At 35.7% G+C, this 16,870-nt stretch overlaps 1 protein-coding gene across 1 annotated transcript in view; it reads left to right on the forward strand.

The window, feature by feature from the left end:
- Window positions 1-12,019, forward strand: part of IRAK1BP1 (interleukin 1 receptor associated kinase 1 binding protein 1) — a 34,636-nt gene extending 22,617 nt beyond the window's left edge. The window contains exons 3-4 of the mRNA XM_017958037.3: window positions 11,506-11,636; window positions 11,741-12,019. Coding sequence (XP_017813526.1) covers window positions 11,506-11,636; window positions 11,741-12,011 — 402 coding nt within the window. The 3' untranslated portion in view covers window positions 12,012-12,019. The remainder of the gene's footprint in view (window positions 1-11,505; window positions 11,637-11,740) is intronic.
- The last annotated feature ends 4,851 nt before the right edge of the window (window positions 12,020-16,870 follow it).

The following is a 16,870-nucleotide window of genomic DNA, read 5'->3' on the forward strand; positions in this document are numbered from 1 at the left end:
TCTCAAAGGTCATATAACAAGAATTAGATTAGAAATTAGAACCCTGGGTTCTTATCTCTTGAGAAGCAACTTCCACAGTATTCTGTTTGTTGCCCCAATGCTTCCTGTAATCATTTTGTGATTTCTCCACTTAAAATTTTACTGTGTCAAGGAATTTTTAAATGACTCGTTATGATTTTAGGGATCCACTTGGCAAAACTTATTTTGTAGTAGTAGGAACTGAAAAATGCCTTTCAAAACAGTATGAAGAGCAGTCTGATCCAAATTACAGAGGTTAAAAGCTGGTAGTATGTTATAGTACTCCTCCAGTAATTATCACCTGTTAGCACTTCAGATTGTAATGAATATAAATAGGAGCAAGTTATCTTAGTTAAGTAGGTTTATTAAGAAGGAACCAAGGGAATAATGGGAAAAAGGAAACAGTCCCAGAAACTACACAGCCAGGCTTCATGGAAAACTGGAACGTGTTTGAAACCACTGAGTTGTTCTAGGAACTGACCTTTCAGATGCAGAAAGAGAGCATTAGAGCTGCTTGTTTTAAAACATGACTAAATGGGAGTTTGGCTAAACTCTGCTCCTCTTCCTTCTACTTTACTTACCTTTTTAATGTTTTATATTCAGATTTCTTAAGAGATAATCTGATTATATTTTGTATAGGGATTCCAGGTAGCCAGAATTTATATCATATCACACAGTCCAATACATGATTGCCCTTAGGTCAGCACCAGCAGTCAGTGGAAACCAGAGTACTGGGATCACAAAATACAAAATGTACTAACCTAAGCATTAATAACAATGTGTGGCTTTATGGCTATGGATTTAGCAAACACTAAAACCTAATGTATAACACATGCCAGTATTCTTAAGTACTGTTAGATATATGGAAGGAGATTAGATGGTTGGTAGACTCCTACAACTCAAGTGAAGAAAAGAAATAACTTGATTTTAAAAATGAACCAAGGACTTGAATAGACATTTATCAAAAGAAGACATACAGATGGACAAAAGGTATAAAAAAAGGTGTTCAGCATCACTAATTACTTGAGACATACAAATCAAAACTATATTGAGCTATAACCTCACGCCTATTAGAATGGCTATTATCAAAAAAGCAGAAGATTGGCTGGTCACGGTGGTTCATGCCTATAATCCCAGCACTTTGGGAGATCGAGGTGGGCAGATCACGAGGTCAGGAAACCCCATCTCTACTAAAAATACAAAAAAAATTAGCCGGGTGTGGTGGTGGGCACCTGTAATCCCAGCTACTCGGGAGGCTGAGGCAGAAAAATCACTAGAACCCGGGAGGTGGAGGTTGCAGTGAGCCAAGATGGCGCCACTGCACTCCAGCCTGGGCGACAGAGCAAGACTCCGTCTCAAAAAAAAAAAAAAAAAAAAAAAAAAGAAGACAGTGTTGATGAGAAAGTGGAAAAATTAGAACGCTTGTGCACTGCAGGTGGGAATGTATGATGGTGTAACCATTATGGAAAACAGTATACAGGTTCCTCAAAAAATTAAAAATAGAACTACCATATGATTCAGCAATCCCACTCCTGGATGTCTATCCAAAAGAAGTGACATCAGGATCTGGAAGAAATAACTGTACTTGCATGTTCATTGTAGCATTATTCACAACAGCCAAGATATGGAAGCAACCCAAATGTCCATAGACAGATAAATGGATAAAGAAAATGTGTTATATACATACAATGAAATATTATTTATTTTAATCAAAAAAAAAAAAAGGGAACTCCTACCATTTGCAACATTGCTGTGCCTGCAAGACAGTATGTTAAGAGTAACATAAAAACGTCAGTAACAGAATGATAAATACTGGATTATTCCACTTACATGAGGAGTCTAAAATAATCAAATCATAGAAGCAAAAAATAGAAGCTGGTTGCCAAAGAATGGAGGGAAGGGGAAATGGGATTTCTTACTCAATGGGTATAAAGTTACAGTTATGCAGGTGAATAAATTCTAGATATGGGCTATACAGCATAGTGCCTACAGTTAACACAGTGTTGTGCACTTAAAAATTTGTTAAGAGGGTAGATCTCATGTTATGCTTTTATCATACACATGCACAAAGCAAAGAACACAAGGAAAATTTTGGAGGTGATAGATACGTTTATTGTCTTGATTATAGTGATATCACAGGTATATGTGTATGTCCAAACTCATCAAATTGTATATTCTAAATATGTGCAGTTTTTATGTATAAATTACACCTCAGTACAGCTCCAATTTTTTTTTTTTTTTTTTTTTTTTTTGAGACTGAGTCTCACTCTGTCACCCAGGCTGGAGTGCTGTGGCATGATCTCAGCTCACTGCAACCTCTGCCTCCCAGGTTCAAGTGATTCTCCTGCCTCAGCCTCTGGAGTTGCTGGGATTACAGGTACCTGGCTAATTTTTGTATTTATCGTAGAGACGGGGTTTCATCATGTTGGCCAGGCTGGTCTCAAATTCCTGACTTCAAGTGACCTACCTGCCTCGACCTCCCAAAGTGCTGGGACTACAGACGTGAGCCACCCAGCCTGCCCTAAATAATTTTTTTTTAAAGAATAGATGAGGCCAGACACGGTGGCTCAAGGCTGTAATCCCAGCACTTTGAGAGGCTGAGGTGGGCGGATTGCTTGAGCCCAGGAGCTCCAGACCAACCTGGGTGACATGGTAAAACCCTGTCTCTACAAAAAAATACAATAATTAGATAGATGTGATGGCAGGCACCTATAGACCTATCTACTCTGGAAGCTGGGGTGGGAGGATAGCTTGAGCCCAGGAGGCAGAGGTTCCAATGAGTCAAGATCATGCCACTGCACTGCAGCCTGGGCAACAGAGTGAGACTCTGTCTCAAAAAAATAAAAATAAAAAATAAAAAAACAAAGAAATATTAGACAGTAGAACATTACTTTTGACATAATGTCCGAAAATTTCATTCCAAAAGGCATGAAATTCTTTATCTACCTTCCACCTACCATGCCGCTTATCTTTGTTTCAAAGATAAAAATGTTAAACTCAAGATGGATTAAACACTTAAGTGTAAAACCTAAAACTATATAAACCCTAGAAGAAAACCTAGGCAATACCATTCAGGACATAGGCAGGGGCAGACTTCATGACTAAAACAACAAAAGCAATTGCAACAAAAGCCACAGTTGACATATGGGATCTAATTAAACTGAAGAGCTTCTGCACAGCAAAAGAAACCATCATCAGAGTGAACAGGCAACCTATAGAATGGAAGAAAAATTTTGCATTCTATCCATCTGACAAAGGGATAATATACAGAATCTATAAGGAACTTAAACAAATTTACAAAAAAAAAACATCAAAAAGTGGGTGGAGGATATGAACAGATACTTCTCAAAAGAAGACATTTATGTGGCCAGCAAACATTAAAAAAGGCTCATCATCACTGGTCATTAGAGAAATGCAAATCAAAACCACAGTGAGATACCATCTCATGCCAGTTAGAATGGCGATTATGGAGAAATAGGAACGCTTTTACACTGTTGATAGGTGGGTAAATTAGTTCAACCATTTTGGAAGACAGTCTGACAATTCCTCAAGGATCTAAAACCTGAAATACCATTTGACCCAGCAATCTCATTACTGGATATATGCCGGAAGGATTATAAATCATTCTACTATAAAGACACATGCACATGTATGTTTGTTGTGGCACTATTTACAATAGCAAAGACTGGAAACCAACCCAAATGCCCATCAATGATAAACTGGTTAAAGAAAATGTGGCACATATACACCATGGAATACTATGCAGCCATAAAAAGGGATGCATTCACGTTCTTTGCAGGGACATGGTTGAAGCTGGAAACCATCATTCTCAGCAAACTAACACAGGAACAGGAAATCAAACACTGCATGTTCTCACTCATAAGTAGGAGTTGAACAGTGAGAACACATGGACATAGGGAGGGGAACATCACACACCAGGGCCTGTCAGGGGGGTGGGGGGCTAGAGGAGGGATAGGCTTAGGAGAAATACCTAATGTAGATGACAGGTTGATGGTTGCAGCAAACCACCATGGTATGTGTATGTAACAGATGTGCATGTTCTGCACATGTATCCCAGAACTTAAAGTATAATTTAAAAAAAAAAAAAAAAAAAAAAAGTCAAAAAGAGAGCACAGAGTGAAAGAGAATAATCAAAAAAATTTCTCCAAAATGTACTAAAATGCAAGATTTGAATTTCCATATTCAGTGGACCCAGTGGGTGCCCAACACAATGAACAACAACAACAACAAACTCATCAAAGCATACTGGAAATGTTAGAACCCCAGGAATAAAAGGACCCCAAAAGTTCTAGAGAAAGAAAAATAGTTCCAAACCAAGGGTCAGAAATCTGAACAGCAGTTGGACCTCTCAGTGTCAACACTGGAAGCCAGTAACTAAAAGGCAAGACAGCAACATCTTCCAATTCTGAGAGAAAACAATGTCTAATCTAGAAATCCTTACCCATCCAAAAAACAGTAAAGGAGAAGGTAATACAAGGACAAGCAGACAGGGCTGACCAGAACTGTCACACTGTTCTTTATTTGACCAGGATCTGATGGATTAATGCCCTCTTAAAGATGTTAAAAATGTGAAACATCACTCCTGCATACAAGGTCTCAAAACATTTCCCTACCATACGTGAGGAAGTAAACCAAGAAATAGAAAAACAGGAGTTCCCAGGTAATGGCAAAGGAATATCCCCAGATTCAGGGGACAGAAGGACTAAGGCTTCAGTAAAATGCCTCCAAGAAAAAAATAAAGGAACTAATAGATTACCCAATTAATTTGACCTATTTATTTGAATTTTATAGCTCTTGTCAGAGGGTTTGAAGGACATGTACAGCTAAGAAAGCAAACAAATAAAAATGAAGTGATTATTAACTCCCAGGAGTTCAATGAAGACTAGAAGAAAAGAAATGCGATCATAGTACACTATATTGTTCAGCTGTAAACAATTATAATAATACAAACACTGACTGTTGATTTAATTTTAAAAGAAAGTTTCTAAGTGATGACTTTAATGGTAGGTGAATGACTGGAGGTGGGAAGGAGGGTTGGATTAAAATCCTAACTCTGTGATTCCTATACCAGTACTCTTTCCAGTTTTTACATTATTTTCATGTTATAACCTTAGTGTTTAGAGGAATTTTTTTTTTTTTTTTTTTTTTTTTTTTTTTTTGAGATGAAGTCTCGCTCTTGTCAGCCAGGCTGGAGTGCAATGGCGTGATCTTGTCTCACTGCAGCCTCCGTCTCCCAGGTTCAAGTGATTATCCTGCCTCAGCCTCCCGAGTAACTCGGATTACAGGCTCTGCCACCACACCTGACTAATTTTTGTATTTTTAGTAGACACAGGGTTTCACCATGTTGGCCAGGCTTGTCTCGAACTCCTGGCCTCAGGCAATCCATCTGCCTCTGCCTCCCAAAGTGTTGGGGTTACAGGCGTGAGCCACCGTGCCCAGCCTAGAGGAATTTTTTAATCCTGGGAAATAATAGGTATTCAATACTGTGTATCAGGTAGAAAAAGTAGTAGTGTAACTTCTCATATAGTTTTCTCCCTCTTCTTTCCCCCTCCTTTTCCTTGCATGCCTGCTATGTGTTAAGCATTTTCCATATATTATTCCATCCAATCTTTTTTAAATATTTATTTTTATTGTGAAATATTTTATACATATATAGACAGGAATATATAAGACTCATTCCATTTCAGACATCTGATCAATACAGAATCTTTGAACATTAAGCCAAAATTGTCTCACTAGTAGCCATAGGTTAGTGTACTTCTGTAAGAAGAAACAAAACAAGGTAAATACTTCTTCCTTAAAATATATACTTGAAGTTCATTTTAATATTGATGCTACTTTTTTCTTTTCCAGGGTAAGAATCCTGTTTGGCCATTTCTTATGTAACAAACTCTTTCTTTAGTTAGCCAGTTTCATTCTAAACCATCTACAACTACATTGTTCTGCTTATGATTTGGCCAGTCCAAACTAGAGAAAGTTGATTATCTCCCTTATTCTAGAATATTTATTTCTAATAACACATGTAAGACTGAATTAACTTTTTGGCATTTGCTTCACATTGTTCCCTCAATTCAGCTTATAGTCATAATAATTATAACCAATAAAAGTGTCTTTATAATGTGCTACCTTTAAATCATATTTCTTTCATCTTATACTTTGTTACTGCTATTTCAGTGTGAACTGCGGGATTTTACATTTATTTCTATGAAATTTTATCTTAATTTGGTTTACCTATATTTCCAGTCTGTAAAATAGCAGAGAAGTAAAGCTCATAATAAGGAGAAAAATCATACCAACTCAGGAGTGACACAGATGTTAGAATTAAAAGACATAGTCATTAAAAGTTATTTTGACTGTAATTCACATGCTCAAAAATTAAGGAGGGATGTGCAAGATATTTAAAAAAAAAAAAAAAACTGAATTTCCAGAGATGAAAACTACAGTGTATGAGATAATGAATACACTCAATAGGATTAACAGCAAATTAGACCTTATACAAGACATGCTTAGTGAACCTGAAAATGTAGCAATAAAAACTATCCATAATGAAACACAGAAAAGAAAGACATAAAAATGAGTTAATAAAACGTAGGACAACGTCAGATAGCCTATTATACATATAATTGAAGTCCCAATGCAGAGGAAATTGGGGGACAAAAAAAATACTTGGAAAAATTATGACCCAAAAATCTCCAAACTTGATGAGAATTATAAACCTACAGAGTCAAAAAGTTCAACTAACCGTAAGCACAATAAATTAAAAAAAAAAAAAATGCACCAGTACACATTATAATCACGTTGCTCAAAACCAGTGATAAATATTAAAACAGCCAGAGGAGGGGAAAAAAGACATATTATCTACAAAGGAACAAAGATAAGGCAACAGATTTCTTGTTGAAAACAGTGCAAGCAAGGAGACAGTTGTGCCACATCTTTAAACAACTAAAAGGTATATATATATATCTCTATCTCAACCAAGAGTTTCTATTAATGTATCCAGCAAAAGTAGTGCTCAAAACCAAAGACCAATCAAAGACTTTTCCAGTAAACTGAAAGAATTCATTACCTGTAGACCTACTCTTTGAGAAATTTAAATGACATCATTTAAGCAGGAAAGAATGATACCAGAAAGAAATAGGAATTTACACTATGTGGGTTTTTCTTAATATAAATCTCTTTAGAAATCTCTATATTTATATAAAAGATAACTGACTAGACTGGGTGCAGTGGCTCACGTCTGTAATCCCAGCACTTTGGGAGGCCAAGGCAGGTGGATCACCTGACGTCAGGAGTTCAAAACCAGCCTGGCCAACATGGCGTAACCCCATCTCTACTAAAAGTGCAAAAATTAGCCAGGCATGGTGGCTCACACCTGTAGGCCCAGGTACTTGGGAGGCTGAGGAAGGAGAATTGCTGGAACCCAGGAGGCGGAGGTTGCAGTGAGCCGAGATCACATCACTGCACTCCAGCCTGGGCAACAGAGCAAGACTCTGTCTCAAAAAAAAAAAAAAAAAAAAAATGACTAAATAAATGATAATGATAAACTACGGGGATTATAACATATGTAAAAATAAAATATATAACAACAATAGCACAAAGGTCAGGAAGGGAAGAACAGAAGTACAATGTTATAAAGGTGTATGTGAAATGGTATTCTAGCTCTTGACAGTAGATTGTAATAACTTAAAAATGTATTCTGTAAATCCAAAGCAAACACTAAAATAATGGAGTTACAGCTAATAAGTCAATGAAAGCTATGAAATAATATAATAAAAATATCAAAAAGAAAACAGAAAATGAGTAAAAGTGAAATAACAAGACCACAGGTTTATATTTAACCATATCAATAATCACATTAAATGTAAATGGTCCATATACCTTCATTAAAATACAGCTATTTTCAGTTGTATTTAAAAAGTTAACTCCACTTACATGCTGCCTGAGAGAAGTGTACTTTAAATATGAAGACATGTATCGGTTAAAAGTAATGGGATGGAGAAAGATATGTCATGCTAACATAAATGAAAAGAAAGCTGGGGTGGCTATAGTAATCAAAGTAGATTTCAGAGCAAAGACTTTCAAAGATAAAGACGGTCATTTCATAACGATAAAAGTCAATCAAGAGGACATACAGCACTAAATATTTATACATATAATAAAGCTTCAAAATACTTAAGGCAAAAATGATAGAACTACAAAGAAATAAGTCTACAGTTTTTGTAGATTTCAATACCCCCCCTTTTCAAGTTGATAAAACCATAGACAGAAAATCAGTAAGAATATATCAGATTAGAATCACACTGTCAACCAATTTGACCTGCTTGACATATATAGAACACTCCAAAAACAGCAGCCTACACATTCCTTTCAAGTGCACATTGAACATTTGCCGACATAGACCATATTCTGTGTCATATACAAGTATTTGGCCAGGCACAATGGCTCACACCTGTAATCCCAGCAGTTTGGGAGGCCGAGGTGGGCAGATCACCTGAGGTCAAGACCAGCCTGGCTAACATGGTGAAAACCCATCTCTACAGAAATACAAAAATTAGCTGGGCATGGTGATGCACACCTGTAATCCCAGCTACTCGGGAAGCTAAGACGGGAGAATCACTTGAACCCGGGAGGTAGAGGTTGCAGTGAGCCGAGATCATGCCATGGCATTGCACTCCAGCCTGGGCGACTGAGCGAGACTGCATCTCAAAAAAAAAAAAAGGATTTGAATCGTACAAAGTTCACTGACCACAGTGTAATTAAATTAAAAACCACTAATAGAAGGGTCTCAGGAAAATCCCCCAAATATGCTGAATTTTAAAAACATACTTTTCAGTAACCCATGTGTCAAAAAAGAAGTTGAAAAGGAAACTAGAAAGTGTGTAAGGAAGAAATCATGCCAATTCTATACAAATTCTTCCAGAAAAACTGAAAAGGAAGAAATATTTCCTAGCTCATTCTTTGAGGTCAGAAGATAACCAGAAAAATACCACTACAAGCAAAGAAAATTACAGACCAATATCCATCATAAACATATGCAAAAATCATAAACTAAATTTTAGCCAAATTTAATGATTTATACACATACACGCATACACACTGCACACACACACACGTATCCTTTACATGCAGGTATAAAGAATAATATTAATACTTAATGACCAAGTGTTGTGTATCTCAAGTTGGTTAACATTGAGAAATTGGTCAATCTAATTCACTGTATTAACAAACTGAAAAAAATCACCTGATCTTCTCAATAGATACAGAAGAAGCACTTAACAAAATCTATTATTTATTTATTCCTAGTAAAAATTATCAGTAAAATAAGAACAGTAGAGGTTTTCCTCAAACTGATAAGAGGAATCCATGAAAACCTACAGCTGTCATACTTAATGGTGAAACACTGAATGCTTTGTGCCTACAATCAGGTACAAGACAAAGATGTCTTCGTTCATGTCTTCTTTCACCATTGTGCTTGAAAAAGAATGAAAGACATCCAGAGTGGAAAGGAAGAAGTAAAACTATCTTAATTCATGGACAACATGACCATTTTTGTAGAAAATCTGACAGAATCTACAAAAAAGCTATTAGAACTAGTAAGCATCAAAAAATTTAAAATACATAGGTATAAATCTGTTATAAAGATGTGAAAGACCTGTATGCTAAACACTGCAAAGCATTGCTGAGAGAAATTAAAGAGGATCTAAATTAGTGGAGAAACATTTCTTGTTCATGGTTTGGAAGATTCACTATTCCAGATATCAGTTCTCCCTAAATTAATCTATACAATCCTAATGAAAATCTCAGCCAGCTTTTCAAAAAATAGAAATTGACAAAAACTGATTACAAAATATATTTGGAAATACAAAGGATCTAGAACTACTTTGAAAAAGCAGCATCTTTATTTATAATAGCCCCAAACTGGAAGCAACCTAAATAGAAAAAAAAAAAAAAAAAAAAAACCTGTGATTAGATCATATAACGAATACTATTCAGCATAAAAGGAACAAAAACTATTATGCAACAATGTAGATGAATTGCAAACATATTATGCTAAATGAAAGTAGTAGTCTCAAAGATTACAGACTGTATGCTTCCATGTATATGACATTCTGAAAAAGGCAAATCTTTAACAGTGGAGAATGTATCAGTTAGTTGCCAGGGTTTAGGAACTGGGGAAGGAACTGATAAAGGAGTTACTCGAGATAATTTTTAGGGGTGTTGGAACAGGTCTAAATTTTTGTTATGGTGGTTACAAAGTCCTATCCCTTTTTCAAAAGTAATAGAATTCACTAGGTATGGTGGCACTTTCCTGTAGTCCAGCTACTCAGGGGGCTGAGGCAGGAGGATCATCTGAACCCGAGGGTTGAGGTTGCAGTGAGCGCATGATCACACCACTGCACTCCAGCCAGGAAAACAGAAAGAGACCCTGTCTTTAAAAAATATATATACATACATATATATATATATATATATATATATATATATATATATGATTAAAGACAGATGTTCTGCATTGTATAAGGTGAGGTTATCTTATATCTGTCTGCTACTCCAGCATATTCTCTAATATCTGTACTTTTTGTTTTGCATATTGAGATTGTGTAAGAGTTCTTTAGAACAAAAGGTTTAGGCTGGGTGTGGTGGCTTATGCCTACAACCACTGAGGTGGGAGGATTGCTTGAGGCCAGGAGTTTGAGACCAGCTTGGGGAACATAGTGAGACTCCACCTCTACAAAAAAATTGTTTTTAATTAGCTGGGCATGGTGGTGCATGCCTGTAGCCCTTCCTACTTGGAAGTCTGAGGTAGGAGGATCGCTTGAACCCAGGAGTTTGAGGCTGCAGTGAGCTATGATTGTGCCAGTGCACTCCAGCCTGGGCAATGTAGCAAGATCTTGTCTCTCTAAAAAAAAAAAAAAAAAAAAGACAAGGTTTAGTTCTCTTCATTGAAGAGTTTACAGACCAGTTTTAAAGTATTGCCAAATATAAGGACTGCTTCCACATATTTAAAGGCAGAAGACAGTGAAATACATTAGCTTCCACATATGGATCTGAACAGAACTATTGGAAGAAGAAACATTTCTCAATGACAGCAGTGACGTATGACATAATTACTACTAATCAGGAAGCTAAGGGCATTGACCAGACAAAGGAATCATGTCGAGTTATCAAGATTAAAATTTAGCCAAGTTTTAAGATTTAAGGGAAACTCCTCCAATTTCATTTAAAAATCCCTGGTTTAAAATATAAATTTTTTTAATGTTCAAGACAATATTAATTAAATTTGAAAATTCAAAAGCAAAAAAAGAACAAAATAATTTAGTTACAAGTATCAAATAGGCTTTTAAAAATCTGTTACATACTATATAATGACCTCATCATCTGGCTATACTTTTTTACTTAGATGTAGAGAAAATCTTGAAACAGTACATCAGACATGAAAATAATATCGTGTCATTTCATTTACAGGTCTGCATTACATTTACTGAATTTGGAAAAATGCAAAATATTTGTAACTTTCTTGTTGAAAAGCTAGATAGCTCTGTTGTCATCAGCCCACCCCAGTTCTATCATACTCCAGGTTCTGTTGAGAATCTTCGGTAAGTTTAAGCACATCTTTAACTAAGATATTCTTTAAACAAAACTATCCAGTGCTACATTTCATTGAGTGTCATATTAATAATCTCTCCATTTAATTCCTAAGACGGCAAGCCTGTCTTGTTGCTGTTGAGAATGCGTGGCGCAAAGCTCAAGAAGTCTGTAACCTTGTTGGCCAAACCTTAGGAAAACCTTTACTAATCAAAGAAGAAGAAACAAAAGAATGGGAAGGCCAAATAGATGATCACCAGTCATCCAGACTCTCAAGTTCGTTAACTGTACAACAAAAAATCAAAAGTGCAACAATACATGCTGCTTCAAAAGTATTTATAACTTTTGAGATAAAGGGGAAAGAGAAGAGAAAAAAGCACCTTTGAAATTCCAACCAAATTATTATTGTACTTGTATCTTTTTACCTATTTTTATACTTTTTATGTTTGCTTTTGTCCTGAATATATATATATATTGTATAGGAAATAAGCTATTTCTTTCCAAAATCTATAAATCTTTGAATATAGTCCCACAGAATACTTACATTCACTTTCTATTTTTAAAAGACTACTCTGAAAAACACTCTTGGGAAATAAATGTATTATGTACATACTTATATACTGACAGTTCATACAAGCACATGTGTAATATTTCTATTATAAGGACAAATATTGACCCTTGCATTTGATAATTTTTAAAGATATTTAAAACATTTTCTCAGCCACATTTTTATATAAAACCAAATTTTATGTAAAAACTAGGCTTCAATAAGTTAAACTTTTTAAATTGTAAGACAAAATTTTTATGTAAAAGAATTCTTATATCCCATCAAACCTAATAATTTTCCACAACTAAAAATGAGTATAAATACATAATTTTAAGTGTATCCTGTCAGGTCTGCTATTTGGTTTTACTTTACTTAGAAGCTAAGTAGTTACTCTGTTACTTTTTCATGGATGCTAACAGAAGACATGAGATTCCTGGACAGAAACAAAGGACTGTTACTCATGGCACAACAAGGAGTATAAGCATCAGCACATTCTCATTGCTTCCCTTGTCCCAGGTCCCGTGGGGGCAAAATGATATGGCCATATACAATATGGCTACATATACAGTGGGCTTTAGTTGTAGGTAAAGAATACTGAGCTTGGAGGGTTCACTGCTTTTTATCCATGAACAGATGCAAACCTGCTCTTTGCCTTATCCCTTACAGATGCTCACTCAAAACTCAATACTGAGAAATGGCCCAGGTATAGTACAGTCAAGGTCTTGCATGGTAGCCACACCTAGCAATATGTGTAGGAAGGTGAAGTCTATTGAGGGCTATCTCACATCTAACAGTTTCTTTACTAGGACCAGAAACCATTTGATGCAGACAATAACCCCAACCTTAACAACTTCACAACATGAATAGAAATAGTGATAGATAATTCATAACTTTTTACAAAAGAATAATGAGGTATAATGGGAAAATGTTTTGATGCCAAAAATAAAAGAGTTAATATTTGAATCAGACTCCAACAGGACTCCTTAAAATGATACAAATACAAAGCAAATGATACGTGTAATTTAAAATTTCCTAATACACACGTTTTTTATTTTTCTTTTTTGAGATGGAGTCTTGCTCTGTCACCCAAGCTGGAGTGCAGTGGTACGATCTCGGCTCACTGCAACCGCCGCCATCCTCGTTCAAGGGATTCTCCTGCCTCAGCCTCCTGAGTAGCTGGGATTACAGGCACATGCCACCATGCCTGGCTAATTTTTGTGAGATGGGGTTTCACCATGTTCACCAGGCTGGTCTTGAACTCTTGACCTTGTGATCCACCCGCCTCAGCCTCCCAAAGTGCTGGGATTACAGGCATGAGCCACCGCACCTGGCCCTGTACACACATTTTTAAAAATAAAACTTTTTTAAAAAAGAAAGGGTTGAAACTAATTTTAATAAGATTTTATTTAACCAAATATAGCAAAAATATTATTTCAGCATGTAATCAGTATTTTTTTAATTAGTGAGATATTTATGTTTTATCTTGCCTTCAAAATGCAGTGTATTTTTTTACATTATAGCACATCTCAATTCAGATGCTAAATTTTCATCAGAAATATTTGATCCATATTTAAATTTCCTAAAATATACAATTGAGAAAAAGAGATTCACATACCCAGGTTGTTCTAGCATGCCTAAAAAATCTTGTAACTGGATCAAGTATCAGTTTTTAAATTAGTTAAAATTAAATAAAATTTAAAATTTAGTTCCTCAGTCACACTAGCCATATTTCAAGTACTTGAAAGCCGCAAATGGCTTGTGACTACCTTGCTGGACAGAGCAAGGTCCAACACTGAGATAATAATGATTCTTAAGGCCATTTGAAAGTTGACAGCAAGTATGTGTTACTGCTGTTGAATTACATGTTATCTACAGGCAATCATAAGCCATATCTGTTGTGCAGCATAGGCTTTCCATTCTCTATACATCTAGGTCATAGCGTTTTTCTATTGATAAATCTGGATGTTTATATACCAACATTACTTTCTTACAACATATTCCAGTATACAGTGTCCATCTTCACCTACTTTTTAAAGTGGTCCTGAAACAATTTTATTCATCTTATTGGAGTGTTGCTGTAGGGGAAGAGTAGAAGCTAAGAAGAGTTTGAGTCCAACACCATTATATTCAAACTGGAGTTGTAAGCTCCTTAAAAATGGGGATCTTGTCTGTCTTGTTCACAGTTGTGTTCCCAGCCCCAGAGGTAGTCTCAAGGCCAATACCAAGTATGCTCTCAAATATTTGCTGGGAAAATTTACTAGCTGGATAAAAGACAAGTTACTTTAATCTCTTTAATCTTCCTTTTTCCTTACAAATGAAAGAGACTAATAGTACTTACCTTGCAGCGTCATTATAAGAATTAAAGTTGATAAATACATGATCATGAGAACAATGGCTAGCACATAGCAGTCACTCTGAAAGTAGTAGCCAAAATATATCAACCGCATTGTTTGATTATTGTCGGCTCAATTAAAAGTTGGCTTTTCCAAATCCTCCATTTGGAAGAATTTTTAAATAGTCATATTAAAAATAAAGTTATCAGAAAACCAATGAAACATATGTTGAATTTTTATTACCAAAAGTTACTATCCAGTTGTACAGAAAAGTAGAATGAGACTGTGCGTCAAGAAAAAAATTGTTCATTCTCAATAAAAATTTAATCACATGGGTAGTTTTTTTTTAGCTGTGGGTTCATGCTATATTTGGTTTCATCATATTTGATAAAGAAGCTTTCAACTTAGCATGAAATACCTAAAGACAATTTTTTTAAGTTACCTGGCACTTTTTAGAATATCCAGGAACTTTTAAAGATGTTGCTTCTGAAAAAAAAAAAAAAAAATCCTGTAAAGTATACAATCCTACATCTTTCCATAGAAGATCTTAGGGAAGAAATCCTTCAAAGATTGGAAAGACTTATGTGTAGTATTCTGTATACTAAAGGGTATCAAATTTAGTTGTCAGTTGATACCAATTTAATTTCTTGATATGTGGCATACACTGGATTCTTATGATGAATTACTTAGGGAGACCTGTGCCACAAAGCCTACTAGAATAAACCTATCCTAAACTTAATCCTGTTAGAATTTCCTTCTTTTGAACTCCCTTAAAAAAAAAAATCTTTCCAGAAAGTGGAAAGTTATAATTTCTATTTTCCAAAAGACAAAATAAAATTCTAAATAGGGTATTTGAAACAGACCCACTATATTCTAAACTCCTTTTTGAAAGGAAATGCTATTAAAATAAGATTTCATATATTACTGATAATTCATAATGAATTTTAGGATTCCATTCAGTTGCATACTAAAAATTCCTTTTTTTATAGTAGCAATGTACTTTTAGCAGTATTCTTATTTGACAGTCAGTTTGAGTTCAATGTAAACAAATAGGACTTAGAAAAATAATTTGTAACTCAAGATGCTGTACCTCATATCCTATAATTATTGTTTTGTAATTTTCCTTCTCAGGAATGTGGGCTAGGGATATCTCAATTCTGTCAGATTTGTTGATAAGAATGTAATAGTGAGGAGTTCTTATAGCCTACTAAAATAAATGCATGAATTATGAGATCAAATGTGGGAGTTAATATATGATTATCTGCATTCCAAAATGAAAGCAAATTCTTTATTTATTCCAACAAAAAAAAGACCTATATAAATTAGTTTGAGCTAACATTTAGATATTTACTATTAACATGTATGGTATTTGCAACCAAATCACTGAGTTTGTTGTTGTCGTCGTTGTTGTTTGCGACTGCTGCTCTGTCACCCACGATGGAGTGCAAGTAGCTCAATCATAGCTTACTGCAGCCTCAAATCTCCTGGGCTCAAGAAATCCTCTCACCTCAGCTTTTTAAGTAGCTGAAACATCAGGTGCACACCACCAGGCCTGGCTAATTTTTTATTAGCGATAAGGTCTTGCTATGTTGCCCAGGCTGGTCTCAAACTCCTGGCTTCAAACAATCCTGCCTCAGCTTCCCAAAGTGCTGGACTACAGGCATGAGCCACTGCACCCAGCCCCAAATAGCTTCTACTCATAGCCTAGTGTGGCCTAAATTTATTTAAAATGCCCGGGTAGGCCAGGCACGTTGACTCATGCCTGTAATCCCAGCACTTTGGGAGGCCGAGATAGGCAGATCACTTGAGGTCAGGAGTTCAAGACCAACCTGGCCAACATAGTAAAACCCCGTCTCTACTAAAAATACAAAAATTACTTGGGCGTGGTGGCATGTGCCTGTAATCTCAGCTACTCGGGAGGCTGAAGCAGGAGAAATGCTTCAGCCTGGGAGGTGGAGCTTACAGTGAGCCAAGATCATGCCACTGCACTTCAGCCTAGGTGAGAGAGCAAGACTCCATCTACATACATACATACATACACACACACATACATACATACATACACACATATACATACATACATACATACATACATACATACATAAAATGCCCGGTATCTTACAAGACTAGTTCACAGTGGGTAATTCAAATCAGACACTGCTCTTCAAGAGAGGTAATATTAATAGAAATCTTTCAGGAAGGGTTGTTTGTACTATTAAACGAATAAAACTCTTATAAACCTGTTCATCAGGAGGATATTTCTGTTTCAGCAATACCTGGAACCCTTCTTCAACATCCCAACCAACAATTACTCCCAGATAGCCATATCACCTGTGAATTATCATGAATCCCATGTCAAATGAAC

This window comes from Papio anubis, chromosome 6 (assembly GCF_008728515.1).
Source record: "Papio anubis isolate 15944 chromosome 6, Panubis1.0, whole genome shotgun sequence".
NCBI lineage: Eukaryota > Metazoa > Chordata > Mammalia > Primates > Cercopithecidae > Papio > Papio anubis.